Below are 24,740 nucleotides of genomic sequence, written 5' to 3'. Positions count from 1 at the left end.
ACGCTAACTTTAGCTAGGTTGCTAATGTTAGTTAGGCTAGGGGTTAGGGGTTCGGGGTTAAGGTAAGGGTTAAGGTTAGGGTTAAGAATTAGGTGGAAGGGTTAGCTAACATGCTAAGTAGTTACAAAGTAGCTAAAACGTAGTAAGTAGTTGCAAAGTTGCTAATAAGCTAAAATTCGAAAGTTGTCCGTGATGAGATTCGAACACGCAACCTTTGGGTTGCTACACATTCACATTATACATCCATCCATCCACCCGACCAACACCGTATTTTCGTTTTTGCCTTAAGTAACCTTCTGTCTTATTTAACCTTACCAAACGTAACATACAGTGCATTCGGAAAGTATTCAGACCCCTTGACTTTTTCCACATTTTGGCACGTTACAGCCTTATTCTAAAATTGATTTATTTATTTTTTTATCATCGTTCTACACACAATACCCCATAATGACAAAGCAAAAACAGGTTTTTAGACATTTTTGCTAATTTATTAAAAATAAAAAACAGAAATACCTTATTTACATAAGTATTGTTATGAGACTTGAAATTGAGCTCTGGGGCATCCTGTTTCCATTGATCATCCTTGAGATGTTTCTACAACTTGATTGGAGTCCACCTGTGGTAAATTCAATTGGTTGGAGATTATTTGGAAAGGCACACACCTGTCTATATAAGGTTCCACATTTGACAGTGCATGTCAGAGCAAAAACCAAGCCATGTGGTCAAAGGAATTGTCCGCAGAGCTCCTAGACAGGATTGTGTCGAGGCACAGATCTGGGGAAGGGTACCAAAAAGTTTCTGCAGCATTGAAGGTCCCCAAGAACACAATGCCTCCATCATTCTTAAATGGAAGAAGTTTGAGCAAACTGAGCAATCGGGGGAGAAGGGCCTTGGTCAGAGTTCCTCTGTGGAGATGGGAGAACCTTCCAGAAGGACAACCATCTCTGCAGCACTCCACCAATCAGGACTTTATGGTAGAGTGGCCAGACGGAAGCCACTCCTCAGTAAAAGGCACACGACAGCCCGCTTGGAGTTTGCCAAAAGGCACCTAAAGGACTCTCAGACCATGAGAAACAAGATTATCTGGTCTGATGAAACCAAGATTGAACTCTTTGGCCTGAATGCCAAGCGTCATGTCTGGAGGAAACCTGTGGGGATGTTTTTCAGCGGCAGGGACTGGGAGACTAGTCAGGATCAAGGGAAAGATGAACGGAGCAAAGTACAGAAAGATCCTTGATGAAAACTTGCTCCAGAGTGCTCAGGACCTCAGACTGGTGTGAAGGTTCACCTTCCAACAGGACAGCGACCCTAAGCCCACAGCCAAGACAACGCAGGAGCGGCTTCGGGACAAGTCTCTGAATGTCCTTGAGTGGCCCAGCCAAAGCCCGGACTTGAACCCGTTCAAACATCTCTGGCGAGACCTGAAAATAGCTGTGAGGCGACGCTAGCCACCCAACCTGATGGAGAGGATCTGCAGAGAAGAATGGGAGAAACTCCCCAAATATAGGTGTGCCAAGCTTGTAGTGTCATACCCAAGAAGACTCAAGGCTGTAATTGCTGCCAAAGGTGCTTCAACAAAGTACTGAGTAAAGGGTCTGAATACTTATGTAAATGAGATATTTCTGTTTTATTTTATCTAAAAACCTGTTTTTGCTTTGTCATTATGGGGTGTTGAGTGTAGATTGATGAGGGAAAAAAACACATTTTAGAATAAGGCTGTAACGTAACAAAATGTAGAAAAAGTCAAGGGTTCTGAATACTTTCCCAATGCACTGTATCATACTAATTTGAGTGTCCTGGATTTACGTTTACTATGTTACAGTATGTCTAGTCTATGAGACCAGGATGTGACCAGCTTCATCCAAGAGTATCTGCTGTATTTGCAGTTCAATGAATTCAAGAGAGTTCAGTGTTGTTATTCAATTTCCTATAGGCTGCTTTGATCCCCAAAAGTGAGGTTTTGACCAGATGGCATACAGCTTTTGTCAGATTTGACTTTTTGTAGCAGGTTAGGAGAACTAACGTAGCAGGCTAGGATAATTAGGTTAAGATTAGGAAAAGGGTTAGGATTAGCAAAAAAAAAATCAACTTTTGACGTCAATTTGACAAAAGCTGTATCCCTTCTAGCCATGACCCAAAAGCGAGCTGTATGTACTACACACTACTCACACTCTCAGCCTGTAAGATCAAGCTGCACCTCTGGAAGTAAGAAGAGAGGGGGCAGAGTGGCTGTCAATCACAGGGGAAGCACAGCTCATTGGCTGCATGGAGGACAGAATGGATCAAAGGGATACGCCCCCACTATGAAAAGTTAACCATTGGTCAGGTAGACAATGGCATGTCTACTCTGTACATGACTGTGATTGGCCAGGGCTGCTTGTCCAAAAAAAAGGACCAATACTGTGATTGGTTGATGCTGCTAGAGAAGAGATTTCTGGGAGTTGTTGGCTATGCCCAAAACGCATGCTACCCCAGGTGAAAGAACACCACAACACTGACATGCAATGCTGGTACAATGTAAGTACAATGTGAATAAAATGTTACTAGATTAGGAGAAAGTGTATCATCCCACTGAACATTTAAGAAATTAGGCTTAAAAGGTCAAACAGGACTTACCTGAGTGAGCTCGGGGATATCATTTTTGTCAATTCCTATGGTCTGTAAAAGAAGATGTTGACATTTCACCTGAGCCTCCGTATACCATGCTTGTCATACAGGCTGTGGATTGAACTTTTCAACAGTAAAGTGTATTGTCGGATTTTGTCTTTTACCTCAGCGATTTTGAAGACCTCAGAAACCCTGGTCATCCGTGTCAAGAATCTCTTGTAGATCTCCAGCCCGTCTTTGCACTGTCCTCTCTTCATCTGGAAAAATTTCTCTGTGAAGAAAAAGGGGAATGAACATGTTTATTATTACACAAGAACCATTGAGACATTACTATTACATAAAATGAACAGGACCACATCTATTTCCATGTCTTGAATCAAATTTAACCTGTTATATTCATCAAATATAAACAGGCATGATTATTGTCCCAGGAAGTAGAAGAAAAGGGTCAAGCCTTGCCTAATAGATTGATGATCCCGTCATTGTAGCAGGCATATAACTTGATCAGGTCTTTGAACATCAGGAGGAAGCACGCATTGATCACCCCATTGGTCAGTTCATTGGGATGGACCTATAGATAAACAAGGTGAGATTAGATCACACTGAGGATGAGAGATTTGAGTTGAAAGGTAATAGGTTTGTAGGTAACTGCTTGGCAATGGTGGAAAAAGTACCCAATTGTCGTACTTGAGTAAAAGTAAAGACACCTTAATAGAAAATGACTCAAGTAAAAGTGAAAGTCACCCAGTAAAATACTACTTGAGTAAAAGTTTTAAAGTATTTGGTTTTAAATGTACTTAAGTATCAAAAGTAAAAGAATAAATAATTTCAAGTACAGATACCCCAAAAAACAACTTAAGTAGTACTTAAAAGTATTTTTACTTAAGTACTTTACACCACTACTGCTTGGGTTGAGTTGCCAGGTAGTTTAGGTCAGGGCTACCCAACCCAGTTCCTGGAGAGCTAGGTTCTAGGTTTTCGCTCCGAACCCTAATCTAGCACACCTGATCCTAATAATTAACTGATTGATAAGCTGAACTAGGTTAGTTACAACCAGTGGCGACCCATCATTCAGGGCAGGTAGGGCAGAGCCCCACCTGTTTTAAGCCCCACATTATTAACCTTAAAAATATCATTGCGTTAATAAAGCTGCATACAAACATGTTCTATTTTTTGCTTTCTTGAGAAAGGCAGCTCCAAAATAAAGGTGTTTCAGCCAAGCTCAATGCTTTCTGTGGTGGTGGTGGTGGGGCAGCCAGCGGAAAATATGGAGCGTAGGGGTTGGTAATGTTCTCTAGTTGCACCATGATTGGGTAATACTCTCTAGTTGCGCCGTGATTGGCTTAGTGTTCTGTCACTCATGGGGACACTACGTTACCGCCAACTCTAAGGTGTCAAGGTTGGCTGTAGGTGGGTGTATGGGTGGAATCAAGCGCAAGGACACCGAAGTCAATAATCCAAAATACTTTAGTCAAAATTACCAATAAGGCAAACAGGAAAACTCGCCCGAAGGCGGAACGACGCACGTAGGCGACCAAAATAAAGGCGCACGAAAACAGGTGCGTAAATACGCTCCAGCGCAGTGGAGTAGTAAGCTCAACCGAGCGAAATAGTCAAACGACCAGCAAATACGACAGTACACGAAACAATAACACACAACACCTGACAAACACAACGAGAACTAAATAGGACACTAATGACACTAAATGATAACAGGTGTGAAAACAATCAGACAAAAGCAAACGAACATGAAACATACAACGGTGGCAGCTAGTATTCCGGAGACAACGAACGCCGAAGCCTGCCCGAACAAGGAAGAGAGGCAGCCTCGGCCGAAACCGTGACAGTACCCCCCCCTTGACGCGCGGCTCCAGACGTGCGCCGACTCCGGCCTCGGGGACGACCCGGAGGACGCGGAGCAGGGTGCATCGGGTGCCCACGATGGAATTCCGTCAGGAGAGACGGGTCCAAAATGTCTCTCCTCGGCACCCAGCACCGCTCCTCCGGACCGTACCCCTCCCACTCCACTAGATACTGGAGACCCCCCATCCGACGTCTCGAATCCAAGATGGACCTCACGGAGTACGCCGGTGCCCCCTCGATGTCCAATGGGGGCGGAGGAGTCTCCCTGATCTCACTTTCCTGGAGTGGGCCAGCTACCACCGGCCTGAGAAGGGACACATGGAACGAGGGGTTAATACTTTTATATTCAACAGGTAGCTGTAATTTATAACACACCTCGTTCAACCTTCCCAGGACTTTAAATGGCCCTACAAACCGCCGACCCAGTTTCCGACAGGGCAGGCGGAGGGGCAGGTTTCTGGTAGAGAGCCAGACTCGATCACCAGGTGCGTACACCGGTCCCTCACTGCGGTGGAGATCGGCGCTCGCCTTATGACGTCGGAGGGCCCGCTGCAGGTGGACGTGTGCAGCGTTCCATGTCTCCTCCGAGCGCCTCGCCCACTCATCCACCGCAGGAGCCTCGATCTGGCTCTGCTGCCAGGGTGCCAGAACCGGCTGGTAACCTAACACACATTGGAAAGGGGTTAGGTTAGTGGAGGAATGGCGTAGGGAATTCTGGGCCATTTCGGCCCAGGGAACGTACCTTGCCCACTCCTCCGGCCGGTCCTGGCAGTATGTTCTTAGAAACCTACCCACATCCTGGTTTACATGTTCCACCTGCCCATTACTCTCCGGGTGGTAACCCGAGGTGAGGCTCACCGAGACCCCCAACCGCTCCATAAAGGCCCCCCAGACTCTGGAGGTAAATTGGGGACCTCGATCAGACACAATATCCTCGGGTACCCCGTAGTGCCGGAACACATGGGTGAATAAGGCTTCGGCAGTTTGCAGGGCGGTAGGAAGGCCCGGCATGGGGAGCAAACGACAGGCCTTAGAAAACCGGTCCACAACGACCAGTATAGTGGTATTCCCCTGTGACGGAGGAAGGTCAGTAAGGAAATCCACCGAGAGGTGGGACCATGGTCGTTGTGGCACGGGCAGGGGTAGTAACTTACCCCTAGGCAGATGTCTAGGCGCCTTACACTGGGCGCACACCGAGCAGGAGGAAACATAAACCCTCACATCCCTTGCCAACGTGGGCCACCAGTACTTGGCACTAAGACAGTGCACTGTCCGGCCGATACCCGGATGTCCAGAGGAGGGTGACGTGTGAGCCCAATAGATCAACGATCCCGAACCTCGAGCGGAACGTACTTCCGACCCTCCGGGCACTGTGGCGGACTAGGGTCGGTGCGTAACGCCCGCTCGAGCTCAGCATCGACCTCCCACACTACCGGTGCCACCAGACACGACTCCGGCAGTATGGGAGTGGGCTCCACGGACCTCTCCTCCGTGTCATACCGCCGAGACAGCACATCTGCCTTACCGTTCTGGGACCCAGGGATGTGATCTTAAACGTAAACCGGGTCAAAAACATACTCCATCTAGCCTGCCGAGGGTTTAGCCTCCTCGCTGCCCGGATGTACTCCAGGTTACGGTGGTCCGTCAAAATGAGGAAAGGGTGTTGAGCCCCCTCAAGCCAGTGCCTCCACACCTTTAGGGCCTGTACCACGGCTAACAGCTCCCTGTCCCCTACGTCATAGTTTCGCTCAGCCGGACTGAGCTTTTTTGAATAAAAAGCACAGGGGCGGAGTTTAGGTGGCGCGCCTGACCGTTGTGAAAGCACGGCTCCTATACCGGCCTCAGACGCGTCAACCTCTACCTGAAATGGTAAAGAGGGATCCGGATGCGCTAGCACCGGAGCCGAGGTAAACAGGTCCTTCAGCCTCCCAAACGCCCTGTCCGCCTCGGCCGACCACTGCAGACGCACCGGACCCCCCTTAAAGAGAGACGTGATGGGAGCTGCCACCTGTCCAAAACCCCGGATAAACCTCCGGTAGTAATTCGCAAACCCCAAAAACTGCTGCACCTCCTTCACAGTGGTTGGTGTTTGCCAATTACGCACGGCCGACACACGGTCTACCTCCATCTTCACCCCTGACGCAGACAACTGATACCCCAAAAAGGAGACCGACTCCTGGAAAAACAGACACTTCTCTGCCTTAACATACAGGTCGTGCTCCACCAGCCTCCGCAACACTCTGCGCACCAGGGCCACATGCTCGACACGGGTAGGCGAGTACACGAGAATGTCATCAATGTACACAACGACCCCCTGCCCCTGCATGTCCCTGAAGATCTCATCCACGAATGATTGGAAAACTGACGGAGCGTTCATCAACCCGTATGGCATGACAAGATACTCGTAATGGCCCGAGGTGGTACTAAAGGCTGTCTTCCATTCATCGCCCTCCCTGATGCGCACCAAGTTGTACGCGCTCCTGAGATCTAATTTCGTGAAGAAACGCGCCCCATGCAAGGACTCAGTCATGGTCGCAATCAGCGGGAGTGGATAACTATACTTCACCGTGATCTGATTGAGACCACGGTAATCGATGCACGGGCGCAAACCACCATCCTTCTTCTTCACAAAAAAGAAACTCGAGGACGCAGGGGAAGTGGAAGGCCGTATGTATCCTTGTCTCAGAGATTCGTCTATGTAAGTCTCCATAGCTTTCTTCTCCTCCTGAGACAGAGGATACACATGACTCCGCGGGAGCGCAGCTCCTGCCTGGAGGTCTATCGCACAATCTCCCTGCCTATGGGGCGGCAACTGCGTCGCCCTCGACTTACTAAACGCAATAGCCAAATCCCCATACTCAGGGGGAACGTGCAATGCGGGCACCTGGTTTGGACTCTCCACCGAGGTAGCCCCTACGGAAACGCCTAAACATCTACCCACACACTGGGCAGACCACTCCATCAGAGCCCTCTCCTGCCACGAAATAGATGGGTTATGGGTACTCAACCAGGGCAGGCCCAGCACCACCGGATACGCAGGAGAGGCAATCAGAAATAGCTGAATCATCTCCTGATGACCCCCCTGCGCACACATCCTAAGTGGCGCAGTGACCTCCCTGATCAAGCCCGCCCCCAACGGACGGCTATCTAGGGCATGAACGGGGAAAGGGACATCAACAGGAAGAAGGGGAATCCCTAAAGCCAAACAAAACTTCTTATCAATAAAATTCCCAGCCGCGCCTGAATCTACCAGCGCCTTATGCTGGGAATGAGGTGCTACCTGTGGAAAACTCACAGGCATACAGAAATGTGTAGCAGAGAGCTCTGGGTGAGTGGGGCGCCTATTCACCTGGAAGGAATCCCCAGTGCGGGACCTGTCGTCCTCTCCCTTAGGAGGCCATCCCCAGCACCTAGCCGCGGTGTGTCCTCCCCGACCACAGTTGGTGCAGGGGATGGACCCCCTAGTAAGCCGACCCCTCCTCTCTCTAGCGCCAGCGCCCCCGAGCTCCATGGGGCACGTCTCGGAGGCGCTGGAGTGTGAAATGGACGGACCCCCCTCGGGACGTCCGCGGGTAGCTAGCAGGTTATCCAGCCTGATGGACATGTCGACCAACTGGTCGAACGTGAGGCTGGTGTCCCTACAGGCCAGCTCCCGACGGACGTCCTCTCGTAGACTACATCTGTAGTGATCGACGAGAGCCCGATCATTCCACCCTGCATCCGCCGCTAGAGTACGAAATTTGAGAGCGAACTCCTGGGCACTCCTCCTCCCCTGCCGGAGGAAGACCAGACGCTCCCCCGCCGCTTTCCCCTCCGGGGGATGGTCAAACACCGCCCTGAAGCGGCGGGAGAACTCGTCGTAGGTTATAGTGTCCGCGCCGATCCTCCTCCACTCCGCGTTGGCCCATGCCAACGCCTTCCCGGACAGGCAGGAGATCAGGGCGGACACGCTCTCATGTCCTGAGGGCGCCGGGTGCACGGTAGCCAGGTACAGCTCCACCTGGAGAAGGAAACCCTGGCACCCGGCCGCGGTCCCATCGTAAGCCCTCGGGAGCGAGAGTCGGACTCCTCGAGGTTCCGGTGCGGGAATGGGCTGACTGGCCGATGGTGCTGGCAGGGAGGGTGGTGGTGGCGGCGTTCCCCAGCCTCTGATGGTAGTGATCACCTCCTGCAGTGCGGTCCCCATCTGCTGGATCTGGTCGCCTTGTTGGAGGACCCTGTCCTCCAGCGTCGCCTGGGCTGCAGCGGCTCCTGCTGATTCCATACTGGGTGTGTTATTCTGTCAAGGTTGGCTGTAGGTGGGTGTATGGGTGGAATCAAGCGCAAGGACACTGAAGTCAATAATCCAAAAGACTTTAGTCAAAATTACCAATAAGGCAAACAGGAAAACTCGCCCGAAGGCGGAACGACGCACGTAGGCGACCAAAATAAAGGCGCACGAAAACAGGTGCGTAAATACGCTCCAGCGCAGTGGAGTAGTAAGCTCAACCGAGCGAAATAGTCAAACGACCAGCAAATACGACAGTACACGAAACAATAACACACAACACCTGACAAACACAACGAGAACTAAATAGGACACTAATGACACTAAATGATAACAGGTGTGGAAACAATCAGACAAAAGCAAACGAACATGAAACATACAACGGTGGCAGCTAGTATTCCGGAGACAACGAACGCCGAAGCCTGCCCGAACAAGGAAGAGAGGCAGCCTCGGCCGAAACCGTGACATAAGGGTAGAGCTCGAAAATTCTAACCCCTTGGGTGCTGCCATAGAGTTACATTAGAAGTGAATGTGAAGGGCTCGGCAAATGTGGTTACCGACGCCCTATCACGGGTTTAATAACTGGGGATGCGTTGGTTTTTGTTATTGTAAACTGTATGTTTGCATTTTTTTGTGGTGGGCGTGTTACGTTCCCCAGTTTCTGTGTTGTGGCTTGTGTATTTTCATGTATGTATTTCAGGAAATGGGTTCCTGAAATTCCCCAACAAGCAGCTGATTGGTCGATGAACATTGATGATTGGAGAGCTGACCCCGCGCCCTCATCAGGACGCAGCTGTCTCCAATTACCAAGTCCTTCTGATGCTCAGCAAGGGGGGGGGGACCAGAATGGCTGAGAGTTATAGCATGTTGGTTGTTGCTAAGACATTTGGTATGTACTGTGTAGTTGTTGCTGTGAGAACCAATTGTAATGTTTTGTGTTAGTTTGTTGCTTAGAAAGTTTCTTTAATGTCCTGAGTTAGTTTTTTTTCTCAGGTTTTGTTGTGAACCAGTTTGTGCTATTTTGTTTTATTTGTTCCCAAGGGGGGAAGGGGAAGGCACCTAGGGAGTGCTTAGGCAAGAGGCCCGCGGGCATACATTACCCGTAGAAGTAAACTGTCTATGCACACTAGGAAAGACCTGGGCGGACCATCCCTTGTATTTTGGTTAGTGCACCAGGTGGTGCTAGTTAAGTAAGTAGTGGGTAGGCAAGTAAGGTAGGAGAGGGGGCTTTGATATTTACTTTCTTTGATTTGGTTCCGTCCAGCCCCTTTTCCCCAAACTTACCGTGCGAAGGAATAAATTCCCTGTTAACAGTATTCTCTGCCTTTTGTCATCCTTACTCACACCTACAGTCCCATACCTCTTTCACAACACGGAGAGTTGAGTTGTAGCAGGGTGTTGCGTTCCCTCTTCCGAGAGGAGTGCGTAACACCCATCCAAGAAGGCTCAAGGTCATTGGCCACAGATAAAATGACGTCAAATCACATTATATCTACAGTAGCTTTGATTGGACTGAATATGTCAACATCATACTTTAAAATCTTGGCTAGCAAGCTAGCAGTCATCATCATGAATCAAGTCGACAATCTACTGGCAAATGCTTTTTAATCCTTGTCATATGAAGAGAAAAAATGAAGAGAAATTATAGATAAAACGTATCGGTGCTCATCGACCATTGGACATAAATATTACACAACAAGTTGGAAATCGCAAATTCAACAATGAGTGGTTTGGAAGGAATTAGTGGCTAACTGCAAGCATTGCAAAGCAATCACTAGCATGCTATTCAGTGGAGTGGCTGTGTGGTCCCAAGTCTGAATTTAAGGGTCTCTTTTCCAAGCTTAAAATAATAGACATTCAACATTGGCCATGCTGTCAGTACAACATGATTTCTGCCACGCTCAAAACAACTGTTAACTCGGAACTGGGAAATCTGACTTCAGTGAGTTCAAGACAACTGGTAACTCAGGAAAAAACGAGCTCAGACTGGGAAAATACGTTTTCAACGGTCATCCAGCTCGGAATTGTATGTCGGGAACTCGGGCCTCTTTCTAGAGCTACGACCTGAAGATCACTGACGTCATCATAATATGCCAGACTTTGATTACAAAAGGTCTATTTTCCCCTCTTAATTTCGCCTACTGGTCTGACTTGGTGGTGCACATGTAGCCTATTACCTGTTTTAGATTAATGTAATCATTGAATATTGTAAGAGCTCATTGTCTGCTTATATGCCCCCTTTATTTATCCTACGGTTCTGACTTGGTGTACAGGGAGAACACTGTAAGAACGGCCCATGTTCTGAATTCTGTCACTGTACATTTAAAAGTGCTGAACAAATAGTTATATTGACTACGTCCGTCCTAGCTCGCTCATTAATGTCTTAATCAAAATTACGGATTGCCTCTTATGAGCTTGTCGTCCCCTTATGCCATAGTTTGTACATCTCAATTGTCAGTAGAAACCACATTTGTTTAAGCAACTCAGCCATATCAGCTATGTTTTTTTTAAGGCAGTAAATGAGGCTGAATGAACAGTTTCGCTGCCAGACAAGGCTCCACTGATAGCCAGGTGTAGTAGTGGTAAGGTGTTGGGACTGCTGTTGGGACTCTGCTGTTGGGACAGCTTTATGTAGGCCCTAACAGTTTGTGGGCACTGTTTGTCACCGTTATAGAGCAATTAATATATTATTTAGTGTTGTGTTGTGTTGTATAGTGACTTTGTTGGCATGCATCCCCCCCCCCAAAAAATGATTTGCCCCATCAAGATTTACATGCTAAAATCGCCTCTGGTTACAACTGGGGTTGGAGCCAAAACCTACAGGAGGGTAGCTCTCCAGGAACAGGGTTGGAGAGCTTTGGTTTAGGTTATTGTTGAGGCATGGGGCATAACAGGAGGTGGCCTAGCAATCACAATAACTATAATGTGACAAAGTAGACCTATGTACTGCATGTAAATGTTGTGTTTCATTGCGTTGTGTTGTACTGTGCTGTACGGTTGTCTATTACGTGAATACTGTACAGTGGGGAAAAAAAGTATTTAGTCAGCCACCAATTGTGCAAGTTCTCCCACTTAAAAAGATGAGAGAGGCCTGTAACGAGTGGAGGACAGAGGAGCCTCTTAAAGAAGAAGTTACAGGTCTGTGAGAGCCAGAAATCTTGCTTGTTTGTCGGTGACCAAATACTTATTTTCCACCATAATTTGCAAATAAATTCATAAAAAATCCTACAATGTGATTTTCTGAATTTTTTTTCTCATTTTGTCTGTCATAGTTGACGTGTACCTATGATGAAAATTACAGGCCTCTCTCATCTTTTTAAGTGGGAGAACTTGCACAATTGGTGGCTGACTAAATACTTATTTTCCCCACTGTATGTCTAAAGTTACATGACTCTTGGCTGTCCGACAAAAATGTCCTTCCTAATGGATACAAATATCCTCCTCATCATCATCATAATACTCACATCAAACTCCAGCAGGGCGTCTATCTGGCTCTGCAGAGTTGGCATTCCTTTCAACAGCTTCTCTACGGGCATCGTCCTCATCACCCCCTCAGCTCTGAGATGGACAGACAGACAGACAGAGGACAAAGGAGCAAAGACATGGTACGGTATGAGAAAACCCAGAATGTTGGTTTGAGGTCCATTAAAAAAACATTGTGGAGAGTTTTTTATCCAGTTGTTTGTGTTGATGATCTGACGATTTTAACGTTGTCGATATGTTCTTTGTTTTTCTGTGCTGGGTGTATTGGTACTTATTTGTATTATCTGGCGTAGTCAGATTTTCCCATTAGTGGATCAATAAGATCCATTAAAAACATTGTGGAGCATACAATAATGTGCTGCCATTTATTTTTCCAGCAATATGAGATGAGAGGAAACAACTTAATAATCTCTACATTGGGATAAACAACATATAGACCTCTGGGACAGTGAGTCTATAGTGAAGTACTGTAGATAGGTGTGATCCTGTGGCGCTAGCAACACAAAAGGGAGTGTCCTGTATGGCTCAGTTGGTAGAGCATGGTGTGTGCAATGCCAGGACTGTGGGTTTGATTCCCAGGACCTCCCATACATAAAAATATATGCACGCATTACTATAAGTTGCTTTGGATAAATGTCTGCTAAATGGCATATATTATTCAATTCTTGCAGGGATCACATGCACGTACTAAAGACTTAAACACTCACTGTATTGTTAGTGGCTTTGCATGAAAGCTTCTGCTAAGTGGCATTTACAATTATATTATTACTAGAGATCTGCCAAGGCCTTGTGATACAACACTATCACAGCAACAGCTTTACATGGATCCAGCTTCCTAACTACTTTAGGTAAGACACCTGACATGAGACACTAGGTCAGAGACAGCTCTACCTGCACACCTGGCTGTTCTGTCTGTCTGCCACATGGCTGGCACAGACTATGCTGTGGGACCTTGTGTCTGCCAGAAAAACGCAACAGTCTGGACAGGAGCCTAAGTAATAGCTCACTCTGTAGTCTGTATTCAGACTGTGTAGTCTGTATTCATCTGTCTGTTTCTGTACAGGCACAGGCATGGACAGCCCACTCTGCCCTCACCCACAGTGCAATCACAGAGTTTTTAAACCCAGAGGCACAACTTCGCGATACTTCCGGGAACGCTTGTGAAACAGCCCAAACCGGGGTTTGGAGTTTGAGAAGTCAATGAGAAAAGTGAATAATTCTTCCTTAATTGTAAATTTTTGCAAGTCACAACCTAGATTTGAGCCAATGTATTAGGTAGTTCAACATGTTACTACTCCAACCTTGTGAAAGTGACAAACTGACACGTTTTTATTTTAGTCAAAAACAACTTTATATCGAAGGAGTGCCTTTGATTTGACGGCCAGCACATGCGCAGTTCGGTGCGAGACGACCGTTAGACACAATAACGTGTTTTTACGCATGAGCTTGCTAGCCAACGTTGCCATGATATCGCCTACAACTGTGATCAGGAATTTCTATTGGAGAAGCAGTTTTAGCCTATCTTCATACGGTACTTTCTTTGGTGCAACCCTGGCTTTAAGATGAATCACTCCCACCTACTGTCAGGACACCTGAGACCGACAGACAGGTCAGGTGGCTGTGATTCTGCCAAGTGTTGTCTCTATGAGAAATAGAATGTACATCTATTTCTATGTTTTTATACTGAACAAAAATATAAACACAACATGCAACAATTTCAACGATTTTACTGAGATACAGTTCATTTAAGGAAATCACTCAATTGAAATAAATTCATTAGGCCCTAATATATGGATTTCACATGACTGGGCAGGGGCGCAGCCATGGGTGGGCCTGGGAGGGCATAGGATCACCCACTTGGGAACAAGGCCCACCCACTGGGGAGCCAGTCCCAGCCAATCAGAATGAGTTTTCCCCAACAAAAGGGCTTTATTACAGACAGAACTACTCCTCAGTTTCATCAGCTGTCCGGGTGGCTGGTCTCAGACGATCCCACAGGTGAAGAAGTCGGATGTGGAGGTCCTGGGCTGGCCTGGTTTCACGTGGTCTGCGGTTGTGAGGCCGGTTGGACGTACTGCCAAATTCTCTAAAATGACGTTGGAGGCAGCTTATGGTAGAGAAATTAACATTCAGCTCTCTGGCAACAGCTATGTTGGACATTAATGCAGTCAGAATGCCAATTGCACACTCCCTCAAAACTTGAGACATCTGTGGCATTGTGTTGTGTGACAAAACTGCACATTTTAGAGTGGCCTTTTATTGTCTCCAGCACAAGGTTCACCTGTGTAATGAATCATCCTGTTTAATCAGCTTCTTGATATGCCACACCTGTCAGGTGGATGGATTATTTTGGCAAAGGAGAAATGCTGACTAACAGAGATGTAAACAAATTTGTGCACAAAATCTGAGAGAAATAAGCTTTTTGTGCATATGGAACATTTCTGGAATCTTTTTTTCACCTCATGAAACATGGCACCAACACTTTACATCTTGCGTTTATATTTTTGTTCAGTATACACTACCAGTCAAAAGTTTTAGAACACCTACTCATTCAAGGGTTTTTCTTTATTTTTACTATTTTCTACATTGTAGAATAGTGGTAAAGACATCAAAATAAGACATATGGAATCATGTATTAACCCAAAAAGTGTTAAACAAATCAAGATATATGTTATATTTGAGATTCTTCAAATAGCCACCCTTTGCGTTGATGACAGCTTTGCACACTCTTGGCATTCTCTCAACCAGCTTCACCTGGAATGCTTTTCCAACGGTCTTGAAGGAGTTCCCACATATGCTTAGCACTTGCTGGCTGCTTTTCCTTCACTCTGCGGTCCGACTCATCCCAAACCATCTCAATTTGGTTGAGGTTGGGGGATTGTGGAGGCCAGGTCATCTGATGCATCACTCCATCCCTCTCCTTCTTGGTAAAATAGCCCTTACACAGCCTGGAGGTGGGTTGGGTCATTGTCCTGTTGAAAAACAAATGATAGTCCCTCTAAGCCCAAACCAGATGGGATGGCGTATCGCTGCAGAATGCTGTGGTAGCCATGCTTGTTAAGTGCGCCTTGAATTCTAAATCAATCACAGACAGTGTCACCAGCAAAGCACCCCCACACCATAACACCTCCTCCTCCATGCTTTACGGCGGGAAATACACATGCGGAGATCATCTGTTCACCCCCACCGCGTCTCACAAAGACACAGCGGTTGGAACCAAAAATCTCACATTTGGACTCCAGACCAAAGGACACATTTCCACAGGTCTAATGTCCATTGCTCGTGTTTCTTGGACCAAGCAAGTCTCTTCTTCTTATTGGTGTCCTTTATTAGTGGTTACTTTGCGGCAAAATCGACCATGAAGGCCTGATTCACACAGTCTCCTCTGAACAGTTGATGTTGAGATGTGTCTGTTCCTTGAACTCTGTGAAGCATTTATTTGGGCTGCAATTTCTGAGGCTGGTAACTCTAATGAACTTATCCTCTGCAGCAGAGGTAACTCTGGGTCTTCCATTCCTGTGGCAGTCCTCATGATTGCCAGTTTCATCATAGCCCTTGATGGTTTTTGCGACTGCAAAGTTCTTGAAATGTTCCGTATTGACTGACCTTCATGTCTTTAAGTAATGATGGACTGTCGTTTCTCTTTGCTTATTTCAGCTGTTCTTGCCATAATATGGACTTGGTCTTCTACCGAATAGGGCGATCTTCTGTATATCCCCCTTACTTTGTCACAACACAACTGATTGGCTCAAACGCGTTAAGAAGGAAATAAATTCCACAAATTAAACTTTTAAGAAGTCACACCTGTTAAATAAAATGCATTCCAGGTGACTACCTCATGAAGCTGGTTGAGAGAATGCCAAGCGTGTGCAAAGCTGTCATGTGCAAAGCTCTCACGTCACCCCCCTCCTCCGCACACTCCACTGGCTTCCAGTTGAAGCTCGCATCTGTTACAAGACCATGGTGCTTGCCTATGGAGCTGTGAGGGGAACGGCACCTCCGTACCTTCAGGCTCTGATCAGTCCCTACACCCAAACGAGGGCATTGCGTTCATCCACCTCTGGCCTGCTGGCTCCCCTTCCTCTGCGGAAGCATAGTTCCCGCTCAGCCCAGTCAAAATTGTTCGCTGCTCTGGCACCCCAATGGTGGAACAAGATCCCTCATGACGCCAGGACAGCGGAGTCACTCACCACCTTCCGGAGACATTTGAAACCCCACCTCTTTAAGGAATACCTGGGATAGGATAAAGTAATCCTTCTACCCCTCCCTTACCCCAACCCACCCCCCACCCAAAAAAATTAAAAAAAAAAAAAAAAAAAAAAAAAATACAAATATTTAAACAAAATAAACATATTTTAAAATATAAATATACAAAAAATTAAAAAAACATTGTAAAGTGGTTATCCCACTGGCTATAAGGTGAATGCACCAATTTGTAAGTCGCTCTGGATAATAGCGTCTGCTAAATGACGTAAATGTATGTAAATGTAAATCAAGGCAAAGGGTGGCTATTTAAAATATATTTTGATTTGTTTAACACGTTTTTGTTACTACATGATTCCATATGTGTTATTTCATAGTTTTGATGTCTTAACTATTATTCTACAATGTAGAAAATAGTAAAAATAAAGAAAAACCCTTGAATGAGTAGGTGTTCTAAAACTTTTGACCGGTAGTGTATATGTTTCTGACGGGGTGGGAGGGTGAAGGGTCAAAACATATCTTGTGTATTGCAGCTAGACAGTGTGCTTTGCTCTATTCGAAGCTTGATATTCATTTTAAAAAAGCCATAAAGAGAAGAGGTTGAAATTAAATTAAAGAATTTAAGCAGCACTGATGGAGAGGATATACAGAGTTATTGAGAGACAACATACCCCTTCTTCACTCTGCCAAAGTCGAAGGACATCTGTCTGTAAGCGAACGCTTTCTCGTTGAGGTACCGGCTGTAGCGTCTGATAAACGTGGACATGTCATAGCCTGGGGGAGGAACAACAGGCCAATGTCACCTCCACGTCTCCATAGAAACAACACCCCACAGAGGACCATTTCCATCACCAGAGAAACCAATTTACATCGCCATGGGAGACCATATTAATCACCATGGACACAGTTTTACAGTGATCACCCTGGGTGACAGCTTGACTGGACATCAGAGCGGGTTGTTTGGTAAATGCAGGGAGGGGAGGGGCTGCCGGAGCAAGTGTTAACTCACCATGGGAGCCAGTTTTGTCCAGAAAGTTACTGAGGTTGAAGAGGGTGTTCCTGGAGGCAAGGAACTGGAGGAACCTCTGAGGAAGAGAGACAGAAAGAGAGAGAGAGACAGAGAGAGAAAGAGAGAGGGAAGAAAGAGAGAAAGAGGGGGAGACAGATAAAGAGAAAGAGAAAGAGGGGGAGACAGAGAGAGTGAGAGAGTGAGAGAGTGAGAGAGAGAGAGAGAGAGAGAGAGAGAGAGAGAGAGAGAGAGAGAGAGAGAGAGAGAGAGAGAGAGAGAGAGAGGGGAAGAGAGAGATTGAGTGAGTGAGAGAGAGAAGAGAGAGGGGGAGAGTGAGAGAAGAGAGAGGGGGAGAGAGAGAGAGAGAGGGGGAGAGAGAGAGAGAGAGAGAGAGAAGAGAGAGAGAGAGAGAGAGAGAGAGAGAGAGAGAGAGAGAGAGAGAGAGGAGAGAGAGAATACACACCAGTCAGAGGAGGAGACAGGATCAATACACTAAAACAACAAACCAGCTCAGCAAATTATTGAGTCTGTTATGCTAAAGAACCAGACATTTTGACAGGTATTAAAACACATACACATTAAAACACACACACACACACACACTCACACACAAACAAACAACTACCTTTAAAATATAATTATCTTCAAAGGATTGAATGAGTCACAAAAGGAAATGGATTAGACGTGTAATTTCAGAGGAGCTGTTTCATATTATAAACACATAATTGTGTTGAGGAGGAACTGGAATTCATGTGAAAAGTGTGATATGATCATGCTGCAGCTTAATTGATTACAGAGAGCCAACATCAAAGAGAACAGCGCCTGAGTGGGAGGGTGAGAATGAGAATGCTTCTGCTCAAATTCAGAATGTATCACCCACCACAGAATAATACATGAATGACAAATAGGCACCTATGGAGGAATTGTGAAACATGACAAGAAAAGCATACTCTGTACACACTCACACCTATATACATGATACGTGTACGCACACACACATACACACCTGGGATTTCATTTACACTCTTAATTCAAAAGTCAAAGCCCAGTTTAATGAGGTGAAATAAATTAGGGTGGCAGGTAGCCTAGTGGTTAGAGTGTTGGACCAGCAACTGAAAGGTTGCTGGTTCAAATATCCAAGCTGACTATGTGAAAAATATGTCGAGGTGCCCTTGATCAAGGCACTTAACCCTAATTTGCTCCAGGGGCGCTGTACTACTATGTCTGACCCTATAAAGCAACACATTTCACTGCACCTATCTGGTGTAGGTGACAATAAAACATATATTTTTGTAATGGTGTGATACTGTAGTACACTCCTTCTCCCTCTTTCAGACAGCGTACAGTCTCATATCAACAGACACACTCCAGACGTTGAGCTAAACCCCACACATCTGTCTCTACACATAAGGCTCTGGAGAAATGTATGCTGAGGGGCTGTAATTCACTGGCCAGTCAAATACACACCCACACACACAAACATGTACAAACACAGATGCACGCACATACATACACTGTGATGAGATTAATAATGTTGGGGGGAAGGGCATATGAATGAAGAGACCTCTTCAAAAAGCCAGTTACCCTGTGTCTCCAATGGCAACATTAGTGCACATGTCCTCTTCCCCATTGATTTCTCCTCCACAGACACTGAGTTTAATTTCATTATCACAGTGTGTCCGTTCGACATGACACAGCTCTCTCTCTCTCTCTCTCTCTCTCTCTCTCTCTCTCTCTCTCTCTCTCTCTCTCTCTCTCTCTCTCTCTCTCTCTCTCTCTCTCTCTCTCCATGCTGGGAGTGTTTGGTGCATGCTGGGAATTGTTTGAGTGAGTGCTAAGTGCGAGTGTTGTGAAGAGTTAGATATCCTGGGTTTTCTTTCAGTTTTCCTTTTCTTAGTGATATCCTTTTTTCTTCTATGCATGATTAAGGTTATTATTTCTATTTTCTTGTTGTGGTAGAATTAAGTATATTGTTTTTCGTGTCGAAATTACCCTGATTTTGGTGGGGATGGCGGCCCGAATGGGGACGCCGTCCCTGTCACTTCGGCATGGCTTTAGGTGTGTTACTGAAGCTACTGTCACGGTGGAGGAGTTTCTGTTCGCCGTAGGAGAGAAGGTAGGATATGAGAATGTTGCTTATGCGTCACGGATGAATAAAGCGGTGGTGGTATTTCTTAAAGAAGAGCGCCTTGTTGATCGTATTGTTGAGCATGGCGTACTTCTTAAAGGAATGTTTATTCAAGTTACGCCGCTTTTTTCTCCGTCAACAAGGGTAACGATTTCAAATGTACCGCCGTTTATTCCAAATGAGCTATTGAAGAGCGTTGGGTTGCAAACACCTGGCGTTGAAACAGGTTATGTCGTTTCGGCGACAGGTGTTTATGTTTTTGGACTCACCGGAGCAGACTTTGGAGTTATCGTTTAAAGTCAAGTATGACAATAGACTGTATATGGCTTATGCTAGTACGGGTAGTCAACTGTGTTTTGAGTGTGGGGATGTTGGTCATAAGCGATATGCTTGCCCGAAAAGGGAGAAGGCGTGGTCATCGTAATGCCTGGGGCCACTGATGTAGGGAAAGGTGGGCTGACAGCGGTAGAGCAGCCACAAGCTGTTAGGCCTACTGCTGCTAGGTAGCTCTCTCTCTGCTCTCCCCCTCCCCTCTGTCTGTCCTTGATTGCAGGAGTGAAGTCTGGTGTGCGGGAGTCAGGGTTCCAGCTGCAGCTCATTCACCATAATCACCTCAGCCTTTAAGACCCGGTCAAACTTGCCACTCATCGTCAGATCATAGTCAAGACGACCATATTATTGGAACCTGACTCCTGCCTCCGCTTCACTCCTGCCACCACCATCCTGCTTTCCACTACCGGACCTCCCTTTTGGACTCACCACGGACACTAGGACATTACGGTACCACACCTGCTCTGAACCTGGATCTGTTACCCTCCCTGTAAACCTGGACTTGCTCTTCCCCTATTATTGGAAACCTGGACAAATTACACTTTGTAAATAAACCTGTTAAACCTTCTCTGGCTCGGTGTAGTTGTCTGCATTTGGGTTCAAATCCAGTTAAATCATGACAGTATGAACTGACCAACATGAACCCAGCAGACAGTAGCTCGGATACCACCCCAGAGTGCACTCAAATTCGGACTGCCATAGCCAATCAGGGCATTTTACTTGGCCAACATGATACCCTGTTTAAGACTATATCCGAGAACAGTCAGGTGCTGCTTAATCAGGTTCAATTACTCACCAATCAAGTGTCTGCCCTTACTACCCAAGTTAATAATGCACCCCTCGTTCATGGCATACAAACTGCTCCTTTTCATGCTCCGCCTGTTTTTCCGGCTCCTCCAGCCCAGATCAGAGAGCCTTTTGTTCCTGCTCCAGAGCGCTATGACGGGAACATGGGAACCTGTGGTGATTTTTTGACTCAATGCTCGTTGGTGTTTGAACAACAGCCCCTCACCTACGCCTCAGAAAGAGCCCGTATTGCCTACCTTATCAACTCTACTAGCGGTTCCGCTCGTTCCTGGGGATCCGCGGTCTGGGAGAGTCAGTCGGACATTTGCAACGCTTACGTTGCCTTCACCACTGAGATGAGGAAGGTTTTCGACCACCCCGTACGGGGCAAGGAGGCTGCTAAACGTTTGTTTTCTCTTCGGCAGGGGTCTTGCAGTGTGGCGGATATGGCAGTGGAGTTTCGGACTTTAGCGGCAGTGAGTGGTTGGAATGACGAGGCATTACAAGGAATGTTCATTAATGCTTTGGCTGAGACCTTGAAAGATGAATTGGTGTCATATGATGAATCGCCTACGCTGGATAATCATATTTCACTCACCATCAGGTTGGATAATCGGATTCGGGAGCGCCGCCGGGAGAGGAGTGGTAGTTCCAAGCAACCTGTCTGTCATCAACCAACTCCTCCCCGCCTCTTCCCTACGGAGAAGGCCGAGTCTTCTCGAGTCGATACTAGGAACACTGAACCCGAAGCCATGAAGGTGGGTCGTGCACGGTTGTCCTCAGAGGAGCGTGCACGTCGTATTCAGGCTCGGGTCTGCCTGTATTGTGGAGAAGCTGGTCATTTCGTTCCTTCCTGCCCAGTTCGTCCGGGAAAAGGGCCGGCTCATCATTAATGGGAGAAGTTTTGGTGAGCCGAGCTGCAGATTCTTCCTCTTCTCCCCGCATTCTGCTCCAGGCATCCCTCCAGTGGCAGTCCCAGGATTTCCCTGTTAGTGCGCTGGTTGACTCTGGTGCCGATGAAAGCTTTTTGGATCGAGAGTTGGCTCAACAAATGGATTTAGAGACTGTACCTATGGACCGTCCGCTGCAGGCTAAGGGTCTAAATGGACAATTGTTGACCCGTATTACTCATCAGACTGTGCCTGTTTGTCTCAGAGTGTCGGGTAATCATCAGGAGAACATTCAGTTTCACATCATTGACTGCCCTCAGACTCCCCTGGTCCTTGGTATCCCCTGGCTCATAAGACACAATCCACACATTGATTGGGTGACAGGTGGAATTGTTTCATGGAGCACATTTTGTCATGTGAATTGTTTGTGTTCTGCTCAGACCCCTGCCAGCACTGTGCCTCAACCTCCACTGGAGTCCATGGATCTCTCTGCTGTTCCTGACGTGTATCATGACCTGGCATCCATTTTCTGCAAACACAGAGCTACATCTCTTCCTCCTCACCGGCCTTACGACTGCGCCATTGACCTCCAGCCAGGTGCCCCTCTCCCCAGCAGTCGCCTGTACAATCTCTCCCGCCCGGAGACGGAGGCTATGGAGAACTACATTCGGGACTCCTTGGCGGCAGGTATTATTCATCCTTCCTCGTCACCTGTAGGAGCGGGATTCTTTTTTGTTGGAAAGAACATCAGCATTAAGAACAAATATTCTCTGCCTTTAATTAATTCTGCTTTTCCCCTCCTTCATGGTGCAACCATCTTTACCAAACTGGATCTACGAAATGCGTATCACCTGGTGCGCATTCGTAAAGGTGATGAATGGAAGACTGCCTTCAACACACCCTTGGGACATTTTGAGTACCTAGTTATGCCTTTTGGGTTGTCCAATGCCCCTGCTGTTTTTCAGGCACTAGTCAATGATGTCCTTCGGGACATGTTGAATCGGTTTGTTTTTGTCTATCTGGATGATATCCTGATTTTCTCAGAGTCCTCCCAGGAACATGAACTGCATGTGCGCCAGGTGTTGCAAAGGTTGTTGGAGAACAAACTGTTTGTGAAGATGGAGAAATGTGAATTTCATGTGTCTGAGACCTCTTTTTTGGGTTACATAATAGCTCAGGGGGAGTTGCGAATGGACCCAGCTAAGATCTCTGCTGTCACGGACTGGCCAGCCCCCTCCACCCGCAAACAACTTCAACGATTCCTGGGGTTTGCGAACTTCTACAGGAGGTTCATCAAGGACTACAGCCGCATTGCGGCGCCACTCACTGCTCTCACCTCCATCTCACTACCGTTCGCTTGGAATGAAGGGGCCGAATCAGCGTTCGAAGAACTGAAACATCGCTTTGCCTCGGCTCCCATTCTGATGCAGCCGGACCCCGACCGCCAGTTTGTCGTGGAGGTGGATGCATCCGACACTGGGGTAGGTGCGGTGTTGTCACAACGTTCTCCTGAAGATAACAAACTGCATCCCTGTGCTTTTCTTTCACGGAAACGTTCTCAGGCAGAGAGGAATTATGATGTTGGCAATCGTGAACTGCTCGCCATTAAGCTGGCTCTCGAGGAGTGGCGGCATTGGTTGGAGGGGGCGGAACAACCCTTTATCGTTTGGACGGATCATAAAAATCTGGCATACATCCAGTCAGCGAAGCAGCTCAACCCCCGTCAAGCCAGGTGGGCACTATTTTTTGGGAGATTCAATTTTTCTCTGTCTTACCGTCTTGGGTCACGCAACGTCAAGCCTGACGCCCTGTCTCGTGTTCATTCGGCTGTTGATACTGGTAGTAACCCTGAACCCATCTTGCCTCCTACCTGCAGTATTGCGGCCATCACATGTGACATCGAAGGGATTGTTAGACAGGCTCAACATCATCAAGCTGACCCTGGGAGGGGTCCTCCTAACCGGTTGTTTGTCCCTGAGTCTGCTCGCTCCCAGGTACTTCAGTGGGCTCACTCATCTCCCCTTACCTGTCACCCTGGAGTTACGCGGACCCTTGACTTTGTGCGACGTAAGTTCTGGTGGCCCAGGATGGAGGCGGACACTCGAGCCTTCATTGCTGCTTGTACGGTATGTGCACGAAGTAAGAACTCCACCCAGGCCAGCGCTGGTCATCTACGACTTCTGCCAATACCCAGCCGGCCCTGGTCGCACATTGCTATGGATTTTGTCACTGGACTTCCCCCCTCGTCTGGAAAGACTGTCATTCTTACTGTGATTGATCGTTTTTCTATGTTCGCTAATTTTTTGGCCCTACCTAAACTGCCCACTGCCAGAGAGACGGCTGATATTTTGGTTGAACATGTGTTCCGCTCTCATGGTCTACCCACTGATATTGTCTCTGACAGGGGTCCCCAGTTTGTCTCCCAGGTATGGAAAGCTTTCTGTAAAGCTTTGGGCATCACATCCAGCCTGTCCTCTGGATATCACCCCCAGACCAACGGGCAAGCCGAGAGAGCGAACCAGGAGATGGAGACCGCTCTCCGCTGTGTCACAGGGTCTAACCCTGGGTCATGGAGCTCCATGCTCCCCTGGGTGGAATATGCTCATAACACCTTGACTAACGCTTCCTCTGGTTTGTCTCCCTTTCTGTGTGCTCTGGGTTATCAACCTCCCCTGTTCCCTTCTCAAGAGAGGGAACTGGCGGTACCCTCGGTGCAGTCCCACATGCACCGCTGCTTCAAGGTCTGGAGGAAGGCCAGGGTAGCTCTGTCCCGAGCTTCGTCGTACATGCAGAGGCAAGCCAACCGTCACCGGTCCCAGGCTCCCGGTTACTCTCCTGGTCAAGAGGTATGGCTTAAGTCACGTGATCTTCCATTGAAAGTGGAGTCTAAGAAGATGGCGCCGCGTTTTATAGGACCGTTCAAGATACTGTCTATTGTTAACCCCTGCGCAGTTAAGCTACAGCTTCCTGCCTCCCTACGGGTTCATTCCACTTTTCATGTTTCCCAGATTAAGCCTGTGTCGGTTAGCCCTCTGTGCCCGCCCTCTTGTCCCCCTCCTCCGCCCAGGATCATGGGTGGGGGTCCTGTCTACACTGTCCGGCGACTTCTGGATGTTCGCCGCCGGGGTCGTGGTTTCCAGTACCTGGTGGATTGGGAGGGTTATGGTCCTGAGG

The 24,740-nt window shown here is 47.3% G+C and overlaps 1 protein-coding gene across 1 annotated transcript in view; it reads right to left on the bottom strand.

Annotated features, from left to right (window-relative positions):
• Nucleotides 1–24,740, bottom strand: part of LOC311139114 (clathrin coat assembly protein AP180-like) — a gene marked incomplete at both ends in the record, with an annotated part of 70,293 nt that overhangs the window by 3,897 nt on the left and 41,656 nt on the right. The window contains 6 exons of the mRNA XM_084174004.1: nt 2,617–2,658; nt 2,772–2,878; nt 3,067–3,178; nt 12,202–12,295; nt 17,095–17,197; nt 17,433–17,508. Of these exons, the coding sequence (XP_084030130.1) occupies nt 2,617–2,658; nt 2,772–2,878; nt 3,067–3,178; nt 12,202–12,295; nt 17,095–17,197; nt 17,433–17,508 (534 nt within the window). The remainder of the gene's footprint in view (nt 1–2,616; nt 2,659–2,771; nt 2,879–3,066; nt 3,179–12,201; nt 12,296–17,094; nt 17,198–17,432; nt 17,509–24,740) is intronic.

Source organism: Coregonus lavaretus, assembly GCF_964263955.1.
Source record: "Coregonus lavaretus genome assembly, chromosome: 13".
NCBI classification, from domain to species: Eukaryota; Metazoa; Chordata; class Actinopteri; order Salmoniformes; family Salmonidae; genus Coregonus; species Coregonus lavaretus.
This window is presented reverse-complemented; position numbering and strand designations above follow the sequence as displayed.